Source organism: Haemaphysalis longicornis, unplaced genomic scaffold (assembly GCF_048455015.1).
Source record: "Haemaphysalis longicornis isolate Haplotype H1 unplaced genomic scaffold, Haemaphysalis longicornis Haplotype H1 scaffold_9, whole genome shotgun sequence".
Classification (NCBI taxonomy): domain Eukaryota; kingdom Metazoa; phylum Arthropoda; class Arachnida; order Ixodida; family Ixodidae; genus Haemaphysalis; species Haemaphysalis longicornis.
The window spans coordinates 116,260,481-116,283,572 of record NW_027526460.1 but is presented as its reverse complement, the minus strand read 5'-3'; the positions used below and the strand labels follow the sequence as shown (position 1 = coordinate 116,283,572).

General features: G+C 45.2%; 1 protein-coding gene across 2 annotated transcripts in view; it reads left to right on the top strand.

Moving 5' to 3' along the window:
- The window catches only part of LOC144153930 (thromboxane-A synthase-like), a 58,825-nt gene extending 37,105 nt beyond the window's left edge, over positions 1-21,720 (top strand). For both annotated transcript variants that reach the window (XM_077685703.1, XM_077685704.1), the window contains exons 6-15: positions 2,913-3,038; positions 4,036-4,270; positions 6,361-6,500; positions 9,055-9,187; positions 10,272-10,362; positions 11,807-11,915; positions 12,768-12,856; positions 15,181-15,321; positions 18,689-18,854; positions 21,586-21,720. In XM_077685703.1, the coding sequence (XP_077541829.1) occupies positions 2,913-3,038; positions 4,036-4,270; positions 6,361-6,500; positions 9,055-9,187; positions 10,272-10,362; positions 11,807-11,915; positions 12,768-12,856; positions 15,181-15,321; positions 18,689-18,854; positions 21,586-21,663 (1,308 nt within the window). In that variant the 3' untranslated portion in view covers positions 21,664-21,720. The remainder of the gene's footprint in view (positions 1-2,912; positions 3,039-4,035; positions 4,271-6,360; positions 6,501-9,054; positions 9,188-10,271; positions 10,363-11,806; positions 11,916-12,767; positions 12,857-15,180; positions 15,322-18,688; positions 18,855-21,585) is intronic.
- The last annotated feature ends 1,372 nt before the right edge of the window (positions 21,721-23,092 follow it).

The following is a 23,092-nucleotide window of genomic DNA, read 5'->3' as shown; positions in this document are numbered from 1 at the left end:
CTGGCTACAGTGTTTTGGATGGGGAAAAAATCAGCAAGGCGTAACAATTAAAACCCAGGGGTTGGTGATAGCACGGCGATGGCGGCGCCGAAATTTCTGTATTTCCTTGTGAATGCTAGTGATGTGGCGTCATCAGAGTCCGATTTAGTTTGATTTCTTTCCAGGCAGGGGGATTAAGGGGCATTCCTTGCAGCCTATTAATAAGGACTAAGGCAGGCACTCTACGTATGATACCTCCGGCTTCTAGTGCATTTAGGAAGGGAGGAGGGAGGTTTCCCCACCCATGCCTACCCACTACTTTCCCGTGGATTCATCTTTAGGAATAATATCGAGGCCACACAACGTAGCTTTGCGAAGTGGTATGCACTGAACAGTGTAATTGACGCTACACCTGAAATGCGTGAAATGATAAGAAATCTGCGGAGTTTTTCGTCACAAAAAGGTGTCAGTCGAAATAACTTTCCTGCACTCTCCAGGGGTTCCAACTTGCTTTTATGAAACTCAACCCTTTGAACCTTGTAAAGATAGAAAGGCTGGCGGTGATCAACGGCTTTCGTCGCAGTAAATTCTGAGTCACACGTGAGCTTAAATGTGATCAGGCGAAAGGAAGGAGATATGTAAATAATGTATATACTTTGAGCACCTAACATCCAAGACAACGGTACTTCTCGAATAACCATGGTTTCTGCGAGAAGTGAATTCTCGTTTGTATTCTCTACAATGCGTAGGTTATTTACGTGATCACTGCGTTTGTGGTGAGGCCAAAAGAAGAAATTGCTCACCAAAAAAAGCTGCCATTCCGACATCAATGCTTGTTCCGAATTTTACAACGGCAGCCCCGATCACAACAAAAGAAAGGCGGGAAAGGTTCGCCTTGGTTGCGAATCATGAAGTTTTGATATCACATTTGAGAACTCCGGTGCCGCTTCACTGACAGTCGACTGGAAACCTGCGCCTGTGACAGCAACCATTTTACCAGCGAAAAAACGGACAGGGACCTAAAAAAAGTAGACAGGACACTCGCTAGACTTCAACTGAACATCTTTTACTTGAGACATGTAATATATGAAACCGTTACCAGACAGGGCTAAAAAGCAAACACTTACAAATGATAAAAATGATAATAACAATGCACTATTGGCGTCAAATGAAACACGAACACGAAAATATGAATCAGAACACACAATTAGCGTGATTTCTTTCCGCACAAGTCAAAACGACGCGTGGCTGGGTTACAAAAAACGAAGTCCGGAAATGTGGCCTTCCGAATATACCATTAGCGCGCCCAATTATTAGACCTCAACGAACAGTATTTGTCAATTTTGCGTGTTTTGATTCATATTTTCATGTTCGCGCTTCATTTGACGCCAATAGTACAAAAACAATGTCTTAGGCAATGTACAATGTACAATGTCTTAGGCAGCGGGCGCGACCAAGTGAAACGAGAGATTTCTGAGACCTTCCACATTCACAGGGAGGCAGATAATTGTATCAGCGTCCCTTCCATCGCTCTTACGGCAAAAGAGCTAAGCTTCTTACAAGGGCGCATGCGCGGGACGTAGCTTGGCCGTGTGGGTGGTACGCATCTATGAGTGTAGATTGTTTTTATCAGTTTTATCATTCGTATTTGTTATCTTTTTAGCCCTGTCTGGTAACGGTTTCATATATTACATGTCTCAAGTAAAATATGTTCAGTTGAAGTCTAGCGAGTGTCCCGTCTACTTCTTTCTAGGTCCCTGTCCGCTTTCTCGCTGGTAAAATAGTTCCAAGTCAACACCAACTAGCCCAACTTTCAGCCTTCCCTGTGACAGCGACGGAGAAATATTCCACCTCATACCTTTGTCAGGGGTAGCTCCTCATACAGACGGGGGAGCACGCACTTAGTGGCTACGCCAGAAATGGGCCACCAGTTACGCCATGTGTTTTGGCACCCTCTTTAGCCGTACTTAGTACAACCATTTTCTGCTTTAATTTGATTGTGCCCAGAACCAACGTGGAAAAAAACGAAACGTTGGTAATTACCACTTGGGAGCCGGAATCTTGGCTTTCTTATCAATAACAACCGTGCCGATTCGCAATGAATAGTCCTCCGATCCTTTCTAGAAGTCTAGTAATGTGATGCTAGCTTTTCTGCGACCCTCCGGAGATCAAGATGTAGCCACGATGTGTAGTATCCTGCTGAAATCTTCCATACCAGAGGATATTTTCATCTAGAAGTAAGCATAGTTAGCCTCCAGAATCAATGCCTGAATATGATGCTTCAATAGGCGACGCTGTTTAACACCAGGGAATTAGGTCTAGTAGAGCGAGTTAGTGAATGAAACGTTTGATGCAGCCCAATAAAAATACATGAACAAAAACGGAAAAGTGAGCCGTCTTTTCTCAGTACAGAAAGCTGCGAGCTGTCGCCGCTGCTCGGGGCCGTGAGATCAAATTCGTTTGAAATTTAGGCTGCCAGCTGCTCTGTTCGCGCTCCCACTGCTCCGGGGACGGGGAAGGAATGGACATTGGGTGGTAGGGGCATTTCCACACAATGTGGTATGTATATACAAAAATATTATTCGCTCAGAGATATTTTACCTTAAAAAACTTCCACCTTTCCAGTTCCCTAATTTATTGGCTAACCCGTGTGTATCAATCTGTTGGCATCTAAAATATAAATCAATATGTTGGCATCTGTTGGATCCATCTGTTCGATCAATCTTTTGACACATAAAATAACGGATCGCATTTATTTGAGGACAATGTCCGCCACAACAGCTCTTTTTACAGACACGATGTTGCAGCTTCTTGCACGTTCAAGCAAATCAAACATACTCCATGTTTCAGTCCTCCAAAATCCTCGTCGTTTTTTAGAAGGTTGCGGTGTGGTGCCACGCAGTAATTGCGCTTTGATGTTCGGATACTTGCAGCTTCTGTTCCAAGCCGGTCGACCCGAGAGCCCGCACGACAAGAGCATCATTCAACTCACCTCGACGCGGTGGAAGGAAGTGAGGAGTGTCCTCACCCCATCATTCACCACAAACAAGCTTAAAATGGTGCGTGACAATCCACACCCTCGAAATCATTTTTGTGGGCAATAATGCGTCTGAATGCTGTTCAGAACTGAGTATTGGCAGTAATACCATGGGGAGCTAACGTGTGCCTGCGACTATGTGCATTATTTTTAAATGGAAAGCACTATATGTGTAATTGGAAGGTTGACCTCCAGTGACACCGGCGTCGACATGGATGATACATATGCCTAAGTAAGTCAAGAAGGGTCAGAAGCGAATCGAGGCCTTCCAGCCGTGAACTGAAAATTCATTTGAGATCAATAGTAATGATTCTGATGGTGGAATTAAGGTGAGCTAAGAATAATAAGAATATGCTAAGAATAATTAGGACGGAATAAGGTATATTAGCGTGGGTTATAGTATGTGTGGGTAGGAATGAAAGCGCATTAAAAAGCTGTTAGCCGGGTTAGCGTAGATTAAGGCATATTAAGACGAATTGAGGTCGATTAATGTGGACTACGGTCAGGCAAGACTGATGGAGAAGTATTATGATGGATCAAGATTGATAAAGATAAAATAAAATGGGGCAGGTCGAATTAGGACCGATTTAGGTAAAGCAGGATAAATTAAGGTATATAAAGGTGGGTTAAGGACTTGATATAGAGGAGCCGCTGTGTCGACGTGTAAATCGTGTATATAAGTGGCACTCGTAACAATGGTACGCCCGATCAAATGATGGAACAGAGATGCTGTGAGGTGGTATTGCCCTGATCTCGATTAAGTTAGAAGGCCTAGAGATACTAGAGATAAATAGGCTGATGACTAACCGCTTGTTGATTGCATTGGCTAGGCACGACAATGTTTTGCTTCCGTTTCCTGCACGGCGCATATGATAACCATTGAACTTTGTAAGTAATATGCATATAAGTATTACGTTAGTAGTCCCAATTCCGCTACTGCTGGTTTTGTGAATCTAATCTATCAAAAGCATCGACAACAGTGTTTATCTTTGATTTATGAGCAATTGCGCTGCCCATAGATGTCTCCGGGCGTCATTGGAGCTGTGGAAAAGTTGGTGTCGAAGATCGACCGAAAGGCGCAAAGTGGAGACGAGTGTGAAGCTTCGGAGATGTACGCTGCGCTAGCGCTGGACGTGATCTGCAAGACCGCGATGGGCATCGACTATAACCTCCAGGACCATCCCGAGCATCCATTCCTCATTTGCTGTCGGAAGATGTTCGGATGCGCCACCTCATTTATCATTGCCCTCCTAAGTGAGTGTGAAGTCGTGGTGTTGTTGTCAACAATTTACTTGTTCGAGGCTCTAAAAAGACACTTCCGTGGCGCGTACTACTGGCCAACAAGCAGTAGCTCTAGAAACTTCAGTTTTGAGAGAAACAATGAGGAGTTAAGAAAACTAAAGCCGCTTCGTCTAACGACAACGATGGTTGAAGCGCTCGGCTTGCTCATGAGGAATTCGTTTGCTGCCGTTGAGGTCGTAGGGGTTGTGGTGACTAAATGGCCGCCATCAGTGAAAGCAACAAAGCTTCGCTTTATATCCGAACTGCTGCGGCCGTGGTGCAGTCGGATAGACGTGGGCTGTATAACGGGAGGATACTTCAGTAAAATGTGCTGTTGGGCTAATTGGTGCATTATGAATTCCCAAAATTGCGCTAAATGGACAAACGGAGGAAGGAAGACAGACACTGCGCAGACAATGCGCACAGTGCGCACTGTCTGTCTTCCTTCCTCTGTTTGTCCATTTAGCGCAATTTTCGTAATTCATAACGGGAGGAACCCATGTGCGGTTCCGACAATAGGAAGCGTTTTTTTTTTGTTTTTTTTTTTTTGTCCTGGGGTGCTTGATGTGCCATCGCTTATCATCATCGTCTTTTTGTGAAAACAAATTGTGTAAAGTTGGCTTTCCTTCAGTGCGGAACGTTCGCCTTCCGTTAGGCCGAGAAAAGCTTCGTTTTAATAATTCCCAAATTCGCGACGATACATTCGCTGGTACACTACAGCGTCATACTTCGCGCGGTTTCGAAAGTACGTTTTACGTTGTAGCACGTGAGCATCAGGCCAATGCACATCTCTTGACGAGGTCCGAATGTCTGCGCAAATATTTCTGTATAGCAGCACCAAACATTACTCCCAGTGCCTTTTGGGGGCGAATCCTCTTAGTTGCTCAGGCTGTCGGCGTCTGTTGTCGTCGTCGTAACCATGGTCTCACGTAGTCACGGTACTAAAACACCGGGACACTCGTTTACGCCTCGCGCTAGAACGCTTCGTAAGCGCACTAAAAAACACCGGGACACTCGTTTACGCCTCGCGCTGGAACGCTTCCTAACGCACACTAAAAATACACCGTGGCACTCGTTTTCCAACGCCTCGCGCTAAAACGCTTCGTGCTTCAAAGATGCCAGACTTTTACCGCGAATCTGTATACCTCTACCCTCAACATCTCATCTCCATTTGCAAAAATGCCAAGGCGCCAAGAATACACTTATACACTGCATGCTTCGCTCTCTCCAGGTTTCATGTTAGTAGAGATGGCCCGGGATTTTTACTCAGTCTGGCAGGGTATTACGTGTATTTATCTTTTTTAACCACTAAGTGTATGTTCAGAAAAAAATTCCGTGGACGGTAGTTTGCTTTACTCAAAAAATTATTGCTTTGGGCTTGGGGCTTCATTTTGTTAACCTGTCAGGCAAAGGCTAGAACAGCACTCACCCAACTGTCTATACAGTGTGCTTTGCGGCGTAGGGACCTGCGTATAGAAGGCTAGGAAAACGAAACATTATTTTGGAACATGCTCAAAAGAATCTGTGCACTCTGCAAAGTAGCAGCCAACCTTGGAGTTTTTTTTTTCTTTGTTTTATCAATGCCCCAACAAAATGATGGTCGGCGAGATTGCTGTACGCAGCTTACGAGGAGTGACTATTTTTGTGCAATACGGCTGATACTGGCTGCACGAATAGGTGTGTTTTGGAAGGTGATTTATTAAATTGCAATCAGTGTCTTATCTAACTCCCCTACTTTTATAATCTGGCGCATGCACTGCTCTTTATTAGAAATGGGAGTGCTACTTCTGGCATGAGTGCTCCCTCAACCTCATTTTGAAATTTGTATTGCATAGTACTGTAAATGCACTTACTGTCTCAGGTAAACGAATAAATGATGCCTTAAGCTACACAAGCACGGACTAGCGCGCTTCGTAAATCTAAGCATCGACGTCTTCCAGACGAGATGCATCCTGGTGCTTGAAACAGGGGCGTACATTTATTTGGCATCAGGGCATCAAACCGGCCAATAAAAGTGGCCGTTTTAAAGAGTAGCTCGTGCTTGTCTTTGTTTCCTTTCTCAGCCACGTTTCCTGACGCCGTGTCTGTGCTCAAGTTCATCAACAGTCGGATTCTCCGGTACCAGAACAACGGCAAGCATCCCTTCATCGTAGTCCAGGAGAAGTGCAAACTAATAGTGCAACAACGACAGCAGGACGCTTCGGTAAGGAGATCCGCTGCCTGATGGCCTGTTGAAAGCAATAGTCAAATCTCCACCCCCCCCCCCCCTTCTGCATATGTGTAAGGCCATGTTACGGGAACCTTAAAATGCGAGCGTTGTGTAAAAATAAATGTAGTCGAGATCCGCTGAAACTCGTGATACAACCAAAAGCAAGAGAATTATTTGGACCAGGAAGGGTTCTCACTCTGCTTAAGCAAACTTTTTAAAACTTTAGGAGCCTATTTTTGCGTGGACTTGTTTTTATTGTTTTGAAAAGGAATTATGTTCGCTCACGGTCTATATACACCGTAATCGTGCTAAAACAGTCTGAACAAACGGACATAAACACAAACAATAAGGGGGGGTTTTCGGCTGGAAAATCGACCAGTAGCAAGAAATTGATCCTATCTGCTGACGCTGTATACGCAAAAGAAAAAAAAAACATTATTATACTTGCGATTTTATTACGTCTGTTTGCATGGACCCAAAATGCACGAAATTGTATATAAACTGATGCTAAAGTGCGAAAACAGGTTGGCTTCTATCGGTACCTTAGAACAATCTAGTAACGTTGCCTTCGACCGCTTTGAAATCGAATATACCACTCAGGACAACAATAGTTGCTCAGTAATTCAGAAAATTTAAAGAGCATCCTGAACCATGAAACGGCATTGGCGGGTATTCCCTGTGCACTCTTTGAGAGCAACATGAAACCAGGTGCATGCAACGTACGTAAAATAAACGTGCGCGGGACCCTCCACTGATCGCGTGTCGATAACAACAATAGGCACGAACTTAAGCTCTTAGGCATTATTAGGCACGCTCTCCTACTACAACTGGTGGTAACATTGGTGTCAGTTTCGATTTCGGGCCCATGTTTCGCGTAGCCGTACGAGTACAGTCAAAAGACTTACGTCAGGGAACACAAGAAATGTTTTGCCCCTTTTTGCTGCGCGTGTATATTGGTTTACGAGAAGCAGCGGCAAAACTCTGAAATTCCTCGCGAACCGCAGACGGACGTGTCCGGCCGGCACCCGCCGTGCTGGGACAACACGCGAGTAGTCTCTACTTCTCCTAGGCGGCAGCACCTGCATTACTAGAAATGCCTTTAACACCTTCTAAAGCGGTCCCTATTCGCTACCTGTGTCGTACTCTGTTGTAACCCATCACAATGGATGAAAAACACGACAGAGAAATACCAGCTTTAATTACTTATCCCAAAACAAACAAAGCAGCCCCGCCACTGAGCAAAAGCCAAAAGAGGCAAATTCTGATCCTACTTTCAAATTCTGATCTTTCAGTTGAAGCAAGATGGCCCTCAGCCTTTAGCGCCATTCTAAAACCTGATTTCCAGCATTTTGTGTGTCTAACCAGTTTCGAAATGAGCCTATTCTGATGGGATGGGTCGAACAGAATAGTGCCGATTGCGCTATGTTGGCGCGATGGTGCATCGTACACAAGCTCCCAGACAAAAGCTTTCTTTCGCCGAAGCGACAAATTGGGATCGTAATAATACCACTTTTACGTCAATTTTATGCCAAAGGAGCAATTTTTTGAGCATTATTTTGAAGCGAAGCTTATATGACTAGGTTTCCGTGTATTTCTCCTGGCCGAGAACAAAAACGCGCGAGAATCCACGTCTTTCTGAAGCGCGAGGCGTTGAAAAGCGAACGTCCCGGTGTGCGCGCTATTAGCACACGCTCACCGCCAAAGTTGCACGCCATTGAAAACACAATTTCGACTTGAAGCTAAATGTCTTATCACATGGATATGCATCTATAGTGGATTAGTAACAGTAGGCACCATTTGCAATATCAGAACATAACTTAGATGCCAACCTTATGCGTTTCACCGCTTCGATAGGCATTTTGAGTATATTAGTTATAAATAGGCGCCATTTTAACACCAGTAGTGTCAAAATAAAAGTGTGCGTGTGTATGCATGAGTGTCTCTGAGGGATTACCGCCGTCGACACTCAAGAGAAAGAGAATTTGCTCATATCTTTAGCCTAAACCCTTTGCCTCCGGCCTCTACGTCGTGTGCTAAAAAGCTTGTTCATCTAGTGGAATGGCTCATGATTTTCTTAGAAGATGACATTCGCAAGAGCTACAAGTTATTTGTAATTTGACAGGTGATGAAATGACATAAATCATGGCTTCGACAATTTCCCGTTGAATTAATATTTTAGCGTCTTTTATTGGGGACTCAACGTGTGCAGTACTCCAGAGCCAAATATCACACTTCTTGGCCTTGAAAGGCGTATGCATTACAGTTAAAGACAGATTTATTGTGCTTCTTAACACGAAAGTACACCGCGGTGCCTGAGAAACAAATACGGACAGCGCCGACTCGCTCTAGAAGCAACCAAGAGCGAGTACCAGTGCATTCGCTCTTACCTGCTTTATAATAGAATTCCAAAAGTGGCTGGAACGTTTTCAATGGCGAGTGTAACCTCACTCGGGCACCCAGAGAAGGCGATATTTTATTTTTCTGGCAGGATTGCTTTCAGGGATTTTGCGCGGTGACGCGTGCATCTGGCGTCCTATCCTCTTTTCAGCTCCGCCAAAAAGATTTGCTCCAGCTGATGATAGACACGAAGCGGACGCGTGTGGACCTCAACTCGGTCACGTCCGACCAGCTAACCGCCACCGAAGACAACGAGCGGGAACTGGCAACCGGACCAATTAATGGTGAGCAGATAATAGCCGGTATACTTAATTCTTAATGACTGGAACGAAAAGCTCTATTATTCTGCATACTTCGAAGTCATACATCGCGTCGCGGAGGGCTTTCAGCAGCCGTAGCAGCAAGCTCCACGTTTTTTATTATCGCTTCGCTCGCACGCTACCTTGATGCCAGGGTACCACGTGACTACGCAAGGTAAAATGGCTGTTTCGACTGCGATTGGTCGCTCAGCTTCCTTACCCGTCTGTGCATGTGCTACAGTGCCAGCGGACCACGTGACTAGGCAAGCGTTTAACACCTTCTGCGCCGCTACTTGGTCCCTCAATCTTGACAATGACGGCACGCTGGCTAGGTTGTCTGTGTGTGTCCTTCAGCGCAAGCGAAATGCCGAATCCAACCATCCAGTGGATATAGAGATACGGCAGTCTGCGATATCTTAAGCGAAGGCAACCATTTACGATACTGCTGTGTCGCGGACGGCGGTCGACGGGAAGGACCCGGCGACTGGAGCAAGACGCTACGGGCGCCGGCACAGTCCGCGGCACGAGCAGAAAGTACGACTCCTGTCCCGCTAGAGCTCAAACAACGACTGAGCCGACACGCGTCCGTTTATTCCCGAGGATTCACGGAGACACGCGTACACACGGAATTGGCTAGCTCCAATCACGTGTGTCGTTCAACAACAACGTTTATCAGACACTGTCCACGCAGAGGCGCACCCAGTGCGCGTGCGCTCCGCAGGATGGCGCCCCTGACACACCACAGATACACTTTGAGCGTAGCCTTTGTCTTTTCTAATGGTGAGGGTGTTTGTAAGTGTTAAACCTGAGCCATTTTTTATACAATTATGTTGAAAAAAATACCCCCTGGCAGGAATGTGCACAATTATTGCAGTGCCAATAAACTGTGTATGCAGTCTACATTTTTCGAAAGCCATTCTATTACGCGGCCAGCCTTATGCATATTCTAAGCAAAACTGTGCATTTCATCACCCAGAAACAAGTTAAATATTGCTTCAGAGTCAGTGTTCACATTTTATTTTATTTTTTTGGTATAGTGTTCTTGCCGTATGGCAAATGTCTAATGCAGAAAACTGTACCTGCAATCTTCCCGCTTCCAAGAAGGCTCCCATGGACGACGATGACATCACGCAGAATGCCTTCATAATCTTCGTGGCTGGGTGAGCGAAGATATCTATATTAATGAACAGAAAAGCCTGCATGACCGCCCCACCAACTGACTAATTCATCAAGGCCCAGCCGATACTGCTGGTCCCAGAGACTAACTTTCTGGGGTGCATCCTAATCATGGCGTATGATGTGTATACTTGCTGATAAGATGGGATATTTCATGCAGATAAGGTTGGACTGACTGAAGCTGAATATGAAGCTGAAAGGGAGTAAAAGAGAGAACTTGTTTTCGCCAATTTCTGATTGTCATGCAGGCCAGTTATTATACGAAACGCGTTTTTGCTAATATATATAGTAGCTGCAGGGCTATGTCCCAACCAGCCCCTGAGAAACCGGTGGGGCACATGTGGTTTTAGGGGCAAATTGCGTGTTTTTACCATTCATCAATGTATCTTGGAGTCGTTGGTACATCAAATGGGTTTTTGCTTAAAAGTGCTGATTTATTGTAGGGTTTAACGCGCCGACGCAACGCAGGCGATGAGGCGCGCCGTAGTGGAGGGCTCCGGATTAATTTTGACCACCTGGGGATCTTTAACGTGCGCCGAAATCTCGTACACACGGGTGTTTTTGCTTTTCGCCTCCATCAGAAAAGCGGCCACCGCGGCCAGGAATCGAACCCGCGACCTCGGGCTCAGCAGCGCAACCCCTTAGCCACTGAGCCACCGCGGCGGGCTGCTTAAAAGTGCTACCTGCACAATCGCACAAAAATAAACTTAAGTATTTCGCCGTAAGAATCTCATTAAAGGGAGCGCGGGAATTTTTGCAATAACGTCCCTAACGGAGTAAAAAGCCTAACATGTGAAATCGACGGAGTAGTAAACTCTGGACGTAACGACTCAAAATTTCTGCAGTCATTCCTATCACTACGCGTAGCTCACAATCACTGTTTTTCTTTAATGACGCACCTAACAGGTTAAAAAGGGTGAAAATGTTCTTTTTGGACGTTTTCCAGTATCTCGCAGCCCCAATCAGATATAGGCCACCAAATAGGCAACCAAAAATAATGCGGCTAAAATAGTTTGCATGTTTTATGGCTACGAAGTGCTGTATCAGTGCGAATTCGCACACGTGCGTCGTCATTGGTGCACTGTAGTTCTTTAGCGCGTGTCGCTCGTGCTGACAACTTATTTTATGCTGACGGATGCTATTACAACCGAACGTTCATACCGGGCGTTACGAGGTCGCACCGTTACATATAAAGGGGCAAGACAGAGCTCACTTTCAGCCTGAAATTGTTTACTCAGAATTGTAGATGACAACTCATTACCTTGATAAAGTCCCTGAATATTAACCTAATAAACAGTTAAAATATGGTTGCAACTTTCTTAAATGTACATTCAAAACCTCGGTTTCGGTATTTCAGCAATTGTTATTTTTGCTTGATGACTACTTTCATTAATTCCTTTTTTTTTTTTTGGAACATTGGGGGAGCAGGTTTGAGACAACGGGCAACACAATGGCTTTGATGACGCACTTTCTGAGCCACTACCCGGAAGTTCAGGAAAGGGTGAGAGAAGAGCTGTTCTCCGTCCTGGGACCTGACGTGAGTCGTTCAGTCATTACCTCCACCGCGTGCAATGACTGTGTGGCAGAGAGACGTACACGTGTTTGGCATTAGCAGATGTAAAATAAACGTCTAAAATAATCAGCGTTAGACAAAGCGACTTTTGGCAAAATCAAACTAATTTAATGTTTTGTTTTGTTTTTTTCAAAAGAACAGCAGAGGACTCGCCGCTGTAGCTGGCTTGCTAATACGTTGCGCTGCTGAGCCCAAGTACGCACGATTGACCCCCGCCGCGGCAGCCGTTTTTTTAATGGAGCCGAAAAGCGAAAAAACCTGGGTGTCCAGATTTCGGCGAGGTTTCCAGGTGGTGAAAATTATCCGGGGCACTTTAGTATCACGTGTCATAGACCAGGTTTTGCTAAGGCGCGCCAAAATGTTTATTTGCGATTACCATGGATTGTTTTTAGAATAATTCCGGGGAGTAAAAGAGACCCCACAATTTTCATAATATTCAACGGAAATGTTAATGTTATTAACTGGGCCCTACACGGGGGAAGAATTCTCCAGATCTAAAAAGACGAATCCTTCTTAGAGCAAAATCCTTCTGGAGCCACCCCTTGAAAAATTCTCTGCAACATTAACGAGCCGCCCAAATTTGTTCCCTACCCTATAGCAAGTTCAATTCAGGGATCAGTCAGCAGGATTGTGCAAATCCGGATCCTTTTTCGAAGCAATCAGTCAACCAATAACTTTTGGTAATTATGTAATTTGGTGAAAAAAAAATGTAGCAAGGGTTTTATGTTTTGATGTGATTATACTCTTATGCAATTAGTAATGTGATTCATCATTCTCGTCTTTTAAAACGAGGCGTTACTTGCATCTTGCTTTCAGGAGCCGATCACGTATAACACCGTTCAGAAGCTCACCTACATGCACTGTGTTGTCCAAGAAACAATGCGGATGTACCCCCCGGTCTACGCGTAAGTATTCGCAACTCCAAGATCCTGGCGGAGCCTGGCAACAATGCGCAAAAACAAAATGGCCGACGCGTGAAAGTTAACAGCGCCACTATGGTGGCTAGCGCCACTTCCACGCGTCGGCCATAGCCCCATAGCGCCACTAGCCACCATAGCGCCACTAAAGTTCGCTGTAGCACAACTTCTCCTCTCCCTGGTTGAATTTCCACGTTCAGCATTTAAAGGCGGTGTTCCGTATAAATACAGTGTATTATTGATAGTGATAATGCGCGCTTCATAGAAGAAATGCTGAATTATCTGAAGGCTTCAAGCACCGCACCAGTTACAGCGGCGAAATTGTCGTTTAATGGGAGTAGACGACCTCGCGGTTGCTGAGAGCTCATATACGTTCTACCAGTGAGTGAGTCTGAGATTGCGGAACTGCAAGCACCCGCGCAGGCGCGCTGTTTAAGAGGAACAATCACGTCTCCACGACGCTCATGCAGTGCTTCAAGTAAAAACTAGCGGAGCTTACGAAGTTAATCAATAAGCATAAGACAGCTGACATACGGAAGTATAATACGAAGAGGATCGAATATGCTGTAAAGAACGGGGGCACCCTGAAAGCAGTGAAGAGACGTCTAGGAGCGGATAAAAATCAGATGTTGCACTTAAAGAGAATCAGGGCAATGTCATCACAAATAGGGATAAAATAGTCATAGTAGCCGAGGAGTTCTATAGAGATCTGTACAATAACCGGGACATCCAGGATAATATCGAACGAGAAAGTAGCTCAGAGGCGATGGACATCCCAGCAGTAACGACTGAAGAAGTCAAGAAGACTTCGAAAGAAATGAAAGGGGGCAAAGCACCTGGTGAAAATCACATAACAGCAGACCTCTTGAATGATGGCGGGATTGTACTAGTAAAACTGGCAAACCTGTACACGCAATGCCTTATGACCGCGAGTGTACCGAAATCTTGGAAGAACGCAAACATCATCCTAATCCATAAGAAAGGTGACATGAAGGACTTGAAAAAATCACACGCCGATTAGCTTACTGTCAGTTGTCTACAAGGTACTTACCAAAGTAATCGCTAACAGAATTTCTGCTGCCTTAGATTTCAGTCAATATAAGAAACAAGCAGGGTTTCGTAAAGACTATTCAACAATGGATCATACTCACACGATCAATCACGTGATACTGAACCGAGTATACTGAACCCCTATGTATCGCCTTCATGATTATGAGAAAGCATTTGACTCAGTCGAAACCTTTACATTTGGGCATTACGGAACCAGGCTGTACACGAGCACTATTCAAGAATACTAGAGGATATTTACAATGGGTCCACAGCTACCATCATCCTGCATAAGGAGAGCAGTAAAATACCTGTAAGGAAGGGCGTCAGACAAGAAGACACAATCTTCCCAATGTTATTCACAGCATGTTTACAAGACGTGTTCAGGACATTGGATTGGGAACAGGTGGTAGTAAGGGTTAATGGAGAATACCTCAGTAACCTCAGATATGCTAATGACGTTGCCTTGCTAAGTAACTCGGGGGAAGAATTGTAAAGCATGCTTACCGCACTGGACAGAGTAGAACCGTGGGCCTGAAAATTAATATGCAGAAAACTAGGGTAATGATCAATAACCTCGGGAGGGCACAGCGGTTTGATATAGGTGGCGAGGCAGTGCAAGTGGTATGCGAATATACATACTTATACCAAGTTATGACCCCGGATCCCAACCATGAGGCTAAGATAATTACAAGGGTAAGAATGTGGGGGAGTGCATTCGGCAGGCATTCTCAGATAATGAAAGGCAGCCTACCATTGTCCCTGAAGAAGAAAGTGTATGACAGCTGCATCTTACCGGTACTCACCTACAGGGCAGAAACTTCGAGGCTCACTGAGAGGGTTCAACCTAAATTGAGGACGACTCAGCGAGCAATGGAACGGAAGTTGATAGGTGTAACATTAAATTAAGGGACAAGAAGAAAGCGGAATGGGTCAGGGAACAAACGCGTGTTACGGACTTATTAGTAGATATTAAGAAGAAATGGACGTGGGCAGGGCATGTAATGCGAAGGCAATATAACCGTTGGTCATTAAAGGTAACAGAGTGAATCCCTAGAGAAGGCAAGCGTGGCAGGGGGTGGCCGAAAGTTAGATGGGCAGATGAGATCAAGAAATTTGCGGGGATAAATTGGTCGCAGTTAGCACAGGACCGGGATAATTGGAGATTAATGGGAGAGGCCTTTGCCCTGCAATGGGCTGGTGATGATGACGATGAAGTAAAACTGCTCAAGCCACCTACTTCACTGTTTCATACCCCGACATAGGTTCGTGACTCGGGAGGCAACGACGGACAAGCAATACGGCAACATCCGCATCCCTGCCGGAACTGCGGTGATGGCTGCGGCAGAGTACATCCAACGGGACCCTCGGCACTGGGAAAAGCCAGACTCATTCGACCCAGACAGGTGCACTCCTAAGCTCTTTCACCCTTTCCCTCTCAACTTCACCTAAACAATGTGAGACGATACTTTCATCCACCCGATGTGCACATCAGAAATGTTAATACACTCGACAAAGAACTGCAGTTAGTTGCGTCCTGGGAAATATACAGAGAATTGGGCATCGCAAAAGATACTTGGAAAGTTTTCCCTGAGTAAAAGAAAGCCAACCAAAGTGGGAAAAGAACACATGAACACGACGAAACCACCGCGACACGAAGACACAATTACGTTTACAGCATGGACATATTAAATTGTTGATAAATTTCTGAGTTCCGGTTGACGTGTAGTCGGGTCGGCGGTGTTCCATTTGTGCACCGTAATTGAGATACAAAGACACGACGGGTTTTTTTTTTATGATCTCATCCTGTGCACAAAAAATATTCATCGACTCGTATTAGAACAAGCGCCTACACATGGAGATCATATGCGCGAGGAACGAGGCTGCAACATTGCCTTCGCCAGCCGTTAGTGGGCGCTGTTGGGAAATAGCTTTAAAAGAGTGTCGCCGAAGCGCTACCTCTTTCAGTTCATTCGCATATGCTAAGTGGCTGTACTCGCTTTTCTTTGCGTGCGTCATTTCCACCTTGCACAAAATAGCGATGGTATAAGCATACGCTAAACCATTCAGTTGTTTGCAATATCGTCATGAAATGAAAAGCACTTCATATATGACTACATATTCTATACATATATATGACTTACCTATATATACCTGTATGTGATTTATACCTATACATGAGTAATGCGTATGACTTATACCTATATGAACTTATGACGTATATGACCTATATGACGTAAGGTGTCTCGTTGCCTAAGAGCTCTTCTGCACAACGCTTAAAAATTGGTACAAAGACGATGAATTGTTTCATATATTACTCTATTGCGACCAACTAAAAAATAATTTAAACTAAAAAGGCGTACGACCTCTTATTACTTGTCTTTTTTACACTTTCCGAAAAAAATAAGTGTTAACGCTGTTTCTTTTCCTTCAAAAGTTGTTACACGTTGAAGGGCAAGGATGTCGGACAAACAACGCAGAAAAGGTGACAGTGAAATGTTTCTTACGACAACACAAGACAACACGAGCTCTTGCATATTGCATCTGGTCGGAATCAGTTATTGGCAAAGACACAATCTATGAGTAGTGTACCTTGGACACTGATAAAATGGTGTTCCAGCAAAGCATACCAACATTTCAAGGACCGCTGTAATCGTCCTTGACCAATCCTCCTTCGTAGGTGTACACACTAATAGTGGGTGTCTGTGCTATTCTCCCTATCCTCACATTTGACAAAATTTGTGGGCGTAACCCGCAAATTGTTACGGCTGTGGCGGCACATTCACTGGCAGAACCATGAAGAACGGTACTAGCCAAAACGACACGCTTCAAGCACATAACCTGCCTATGACTCACAACTGGACAAATCTTCCGGGATTAGCGGTTGCATTCTTTATTCATCAAGCAGTTAGTCACACGTGCATTGAAGGGGCGTGCTTGCACGCACTACTGAATAAGGCGTGAATGTCCAGTAACATCAACCTCAAGAACTGTTACCGGGGGCACCTTCCGGGAAGTATCAGCATTGCCCCTTTTAAAGTCTTGAACGTCATTGATGTTTTCGTTAACTTTTCCAACTTTTGACGGCATCTGTCACTGCCTTCTGTCAATCCCCCTCAGTGGGTGTTGTACGGACGTGTCCAAAAGACACTTCACCTTCTCACTATAATGTACGGAGAAGGTGAGTCGTCTGACCCCATTCGAGGCCAAAATTTCGCGTGACCTCATCACCGTCGACGCAAATAGTTGTCTCCGCTTCGCTTCCCATTAACCGTTTATGATGGGCGAGGGAAAGGGCCAAGAACATCTTCCGAGAAAGCGTTAACTTTTCCCACTTCTGGCGCCAGCCGCCACAGTCATCGATCAATCCCCTTCGGTCTGCGAATTCTGGAGGAAGCTTCTGACGACGATCTCCACACACCGCTGGCATGAAAGCGTTTTGTGACAGCCGGCATGATGCTGTCGAATGCCACATTAAGACCTTTCCTCGAAGAGAGTGTGTTGCCATTTTACAGCTACGTCCCTGGCAACTTTCACATGACCAGTTCACACCCGTTCAAGAGGTGTCCCGTACTACCCTGCTTGTAGGCCAGGCGTGCTTGACAAGGCTTAAACGTTCAATTTTTCCTTCCGACTCACATCGAGGTAAACATAAAATGAGCGTAAGGCTTTCCAATCTAAATAATGGTGGACCAAGTTTACCCAGAAAAAAGGTTCTTTACATCCTCGAACTACTAAAGGCTTCGGTTTCAGCACAACTCAGGTTTCAGCACAACTCACAAGCTGCTTCCATTATTCCCACGCGGATTGGTTTCCGAGGACGAATATTGTTGTCGGGAATGGCTGGCCTCTACAGGCTTGTGTACCTGAACGGAAGAGTCACTCTCTATACAGCAGCTATGAACGTGCCGCTTTTCGATGGAGGAGAAAAGCAAAAACGCCCGTGTGTGCGAGATTTCGGCGCACGTTAAAGATCCCCAGGTGGTCAAAATTAATCCGGAGCCCTCCACTACGGCGCGCCTCATCGCCTGCGTTGCGTCGGCGCGTTAAACCCTACAATCATTCATTCAGCTATGAACGTGCAGTGGTCTAATCATGGGTGCGGCAATCTTTCTGTTCGTAGTGCTGTTTCTAGTCCGTCTTTCTGAAGCCCGAGACGGGTGGCTCGCTGTGCAACATACGCGCTGTGAAGGCCGATGCAGTCAATGTTGAGCCTGAGGACGCGAATTCGATTCCCGGCCGGGGCGGCCGCTTTTCTGATAGAGGCGAAAAGCGAAAACGCCCGCGTGTTCGAGATTTCGGCGCACGTTATAGATAACCAGGTGGTATAAATGATTCCGGCGCCCTACCCTACACTACGGCGCGCTTCCTCGCCTGTGTAGCGTCGGTGCGTTAAACCTCATAATCAATCAAATCAATCGATGCAGTCAGTGTGCCAGCCACACATTGTGCTTATGCTCTACTATTGTGAAAGGGGTAGTACTTGCATGGCGTTACAATTTCTGCGGCATTTTTTTATCCCATCAGTTCTTCTGACACAGCAATGCATTTTATTGTTCAAAATAAATTATAATCGGCATTTAGACGGCCAAAACATTCTTCTCTGGCAACAAGTGTTTGCGTTTGTCGGTTGCAACTTCTTCGGTTTTAAAATGAAATTTCTCTATGACTGTTATTTTACGTATTGTGTTTTCTAGAGCAGTGGGCCCTGCCGCTCATCGAAAGTGCAGTGTAAACTTATATCTTGGGTTCCACTATCCCTTTGTGCCGTAGGTTTCTGCCGGAGAACAAGTCACGGATAAACAGCATGGCCATGCAAGCCTTCGGACAGGGCCCGCGCAACTGCATCGGCATGCGGTTCGCGTTTATGGAGATAAAGTACACGTTCGCGCACATCCTCCGCAAGTACAGATTTGTGAAGACTCCGAATACTGACAAGGTAAGTGCGAAAACTGCACGTAAAAGCTATTTCCGGCAAGCGTTTTCACGTTAGTTCGAATAACTGAAATGTGCTGCGTTTAAACGAATCTCGGTAAGACAACACCGATTAACTAAAATAGTCAGACGCATGTTTAAATTCACTGCTATTTAAGGTATCCTCATAACACAACAACCTTTTACAAGGCGGACAGTCTGAGCTTTGTCACGCGAAAACCTTCGCAAAAAATTATTCTTGTTATTCCAGTTCAGGGAGGATCGTGTAAAGCTGTCCGTCACAAAAGAAAGGTTGGTAAGAGAAAAAAAATGGTCATAATGCGACTTGCGAGATTCAGAAATTTCTTTTTTGGTGCATGGCGTAACTTTGCGCAGAATAAGACACTTTGAAAATTGAGACTACGATACGAACAAATATTGAAGAAATCGTGAGATTATACTTTGTTGAGGTTGGTGATCAGTGAAGCTGTTTGAAATCAAGAATTAGGCGGAAGCCCGTTTGGTAGAGAAAACATGTGGCGAAAATTTAGAAATTAAGCTTGCAAGGGTTAAGGCTTGGTCGAGTTGGTGCATGATTACAAATAGGGAAACAGCGCAACACAGGACCAAACACAAGAAGAAGAAAGTGCCAACCACGAGCGCTGACTTACAACTGACTTTATTCCTCGGCATATATATGGGAAAAGCCGAGGAATAAAGTCAGTTGTAAGTCAGCGCTCGTGGTTGGCACTTTCTTCTTGTTGTGTTTGGTCCTGTGTTGCGCTGTTCCCCTATTTGTAAAAATTAAGAATGGACCCCGACCATTAAAGTGTACGGCTCCCCCGTACAAGGCTCCCATATGGGAGCAGACGTCTTTTTTATATAAACTTTCATGGTCGGAGTTGATTTTGAGGGTTGTCTAGGCGAAGCTGCTGATAAACGATACAGAAGTGGCAGAGAATCCGAGCTGCTTACCGCGTATTCAGACTTTTGATGCACATGAACAAAAGTCGCGCCGCGTTCAGCCGCTCCTCGACATCATTCAGCTTCGGCTGGTGGTCTCGGGTTTGGAAGGAGGTCTCGGCAGTTGATGGTTTTGTTGTTGTGCTCCAACGTTGATCCGACCACCGCCGCCTAGGAGTGCTGGAGTATACTGACCATACAAGTGATTAGAGCACGGAAAAGGAGAAGGCGTACTGTGCTTTTGTTGTTGACGGAGGACACAAATACACGAAACCACAGTCATATACACCTTCGCTGCAAAAAAAAAAACTATCAACATGCTTTTTTGCGTCAACCGAAGGAAATCATAAGAGTGATAAGGTTCAAGAAGAGGACTTATTGCACCCGCGATCGATTTTTAGCTGGGGTTAGGCATGCATCACATTTTGCAACAAAATAGCGAGAGACAAATGACATGGGTGCCTCTAAAGCTTTGCAAAAATTTTAAACTTGGGGCATCGCAGATGAGCGATATCTTGCCGGAGGTTGCAAAACCCGCCCCAGATTGTCTGTTTTGCTTTACGAAAACTATAAAACACGAGTGGAAGCTTGGGCGAGTTGGTAATACATTGCATTGACAGGAAGCGCGAATCAACGCGAGGACAAGAGAAGCAAACAACATAGACGAGACGAAGCGCTCATAAAACAACACGTCTTAAACAACACCCGTTGAATTCGTTGACAAAACGGTTTTTGAAGCGCCAGGGGAACATGTTTGCAACATTTTTTTTCTTCCTTTGGAAAATCTGAATGTCAACATTTCTTGGCAGTCCCGAGTGTATATTCAAAGATACCACTTCGGCCACCGATTCTTGTGTGATTGCAAGAACAGCCCATCGCTTATGCGATTCTTGCAACGTATTTGGAGAATCGAAGCCACCAAAACCGAAATTAATAGGGCGAGGGGCAGACCCATGAAAATTGCCGCTGGTGGCATCATGGTATTCCCACATACGTGCTCTGTTGTATTAATGTTAAAGGAAACTTCGATGAAAGTGCTTTTTTGGCCTTTCGAGCCCGGGTCTGCGTGTTTAGCACGAAGCTTCTGGAGGAAAAGGAGACATAAAAAATTTATTAGGGCGAAATCCTTCAGCGGCCCATGGTGCGAAAAAACGCATTGTCCGGACAATAATATGACCACCGCTATACAGAGCAGATAAAAACACATTAGGGTTCGCATAGGATTCAAACATGTTTCTCCAAAGTAAAGTTCCAGTCCGCTATCACTGCGCCATGTCCGCACGCTTTCACCTGCGAAAAAAGTTGCTCCTTCCTTCGTGGTACATATATCCACTTAGCAGATTGGCCAGCAATGAGAACCTTTGAGGGGCTAATGTACACACTTAACAACATTATGACTTGAAAACGTAAACGTTGTAAAATAGTGTGGGCCGCATAACCCGGGAACTCGAAGGCACGTGAGTGGAACACGCGCCCACCGGCCGCGCAGGACTGATGCAAGGGAAGCTGTGGCATGTGTCATTCTACTTGCTGTAGTAATTCCCGCAAGAAGGCGCAGAAACGAAGGGCGAAGAACCGGAAAATTAAACGAAAGCGAAAAAGAGACGAAAATTTGGCGCAGAAACAAAAAATTAACTGATAAGTATCACCAGGCTTTCATCTTCCAAGCACGTAAGCAGACCTAAGTGTCCGAAATATTTTATGCCTGGACCAACGTACGACGAAATGGTGTTTGCGCGTGTGGGGCGAGTACGCAGAAAATCTGATTTAGTTTTTAACTGTTTGTTTTTCAGAACCCCCCGAACATTGAGAAGAGTCCCGTCATACTGAAGATCAAGAAAGGAGTGTTTGTAAAGGCTGTACCACTGTAATATCTAGAGCTCTATGTATCAATAAACACGGTGGAATTTTGTACTGTGTTGCTCGAACATACTCGAGTGGGGATGAGGCAGTGCTGGGTACAAAAACACTGCTTACTTTTCTTGCGGAAACAGGGCTAGAAGAGGTTCTGTGAGCCCTCTGAGCATATACATTTTGTATATGTGTGCATTTCCCCTCTCCCTCTCCCTCTCCCTCCCCCTTTTTTTCTTTCCTTTTCTTTTTCTCCCTATTTTTCGCTGTCGCCTCACTGTATTCACCCCATCTAGAGTAGCAAGCCCTACCGTTAGTGGGGCTGACCTCTTCAGCTTCCATTAAAAGCGTCTCTCTCTCTCTCTCTCTCTCTCTCTCTCTCTCTCTCTCTCTCTCTCTCTCTCTCTCTCTCTCTCTCTCTCTCTCTCTCTCTCTCTCTCTCTCTCTCTCTCTCTCTCTCTCTCTCGAGTGCATGTTTTTTACGCGCTGTCGGCTTTAACCGAACAATACCGTCCTGTTTTCCGATAAGCAGGCAACCAGCGTGAGTTGCCAGCGCATTCTTTATAGAAACTGCTCGTCATGGTAAACATATATCCGCGTTTCAATGGTACCTCGGACTCCTGTTAAGCAAGTACTCTCGTAGCACTCGCAGGTAGTGCGAAATTTTTCAACTATTCGTCCGCGTACCGTATTTATGTTTTCTACATCTTACGAACTTTCTAACATGCGCTACGTGGCCGGCACAATATGGCCATATAATGGACTTCGTAAATGAATGTACAATATACACTTTTCATAGCGCCGCGAAATGGTTGAACACATGTGGATCGTATAGCCACTCTTTCTGGATTTTATAGAAAAAATGCCGCGCCATGTTTTGGCAAGCTTGCTCAACAACAATTCGCAATTCCTTCTCAGTACTGCTCAATTGGGCAAAAAATACACAATTCTGGCTGATTAGCAGGAAGAAGTTCGCACACGCCGGAACGAACCACAGCGATAGAATCATGGAGAACTCAGACCATTGATAAAGTGCCACACCCCGTGCAGTCCTTGCCAATATTTTCTAGGCCACGCCAAAAATTTATGGGCCTCAAAGAATTTGAAACAAAAGCTGAACGCTTAACTGACACAAAATTATTTAATGACAGTAAGAAAGAAAGGTGTGCTCTCCAGCGTCCTGGCATAAAACGTTCCAGACTCGCTCGAGAGATAAGCTTGTGCTTTAAAATTTCTGTGGCCTATGCAGTTTTGGCATGGCCTAAAAAATTTTGACAAAGACTGCACGTTTCACAGGTTTCTGTTAAATATAGTTGGCAAATGTATTATAGAGCGCGTCCCGGCAGCGTTACATTTCCGCCAAAAAGGGTTTTGGTTACGGCCACAAAGAGCGCCAAGTATATTCCTCAATAGCGAACCGGCGCATTAAAGAGCTGCGCTTGGAACTTT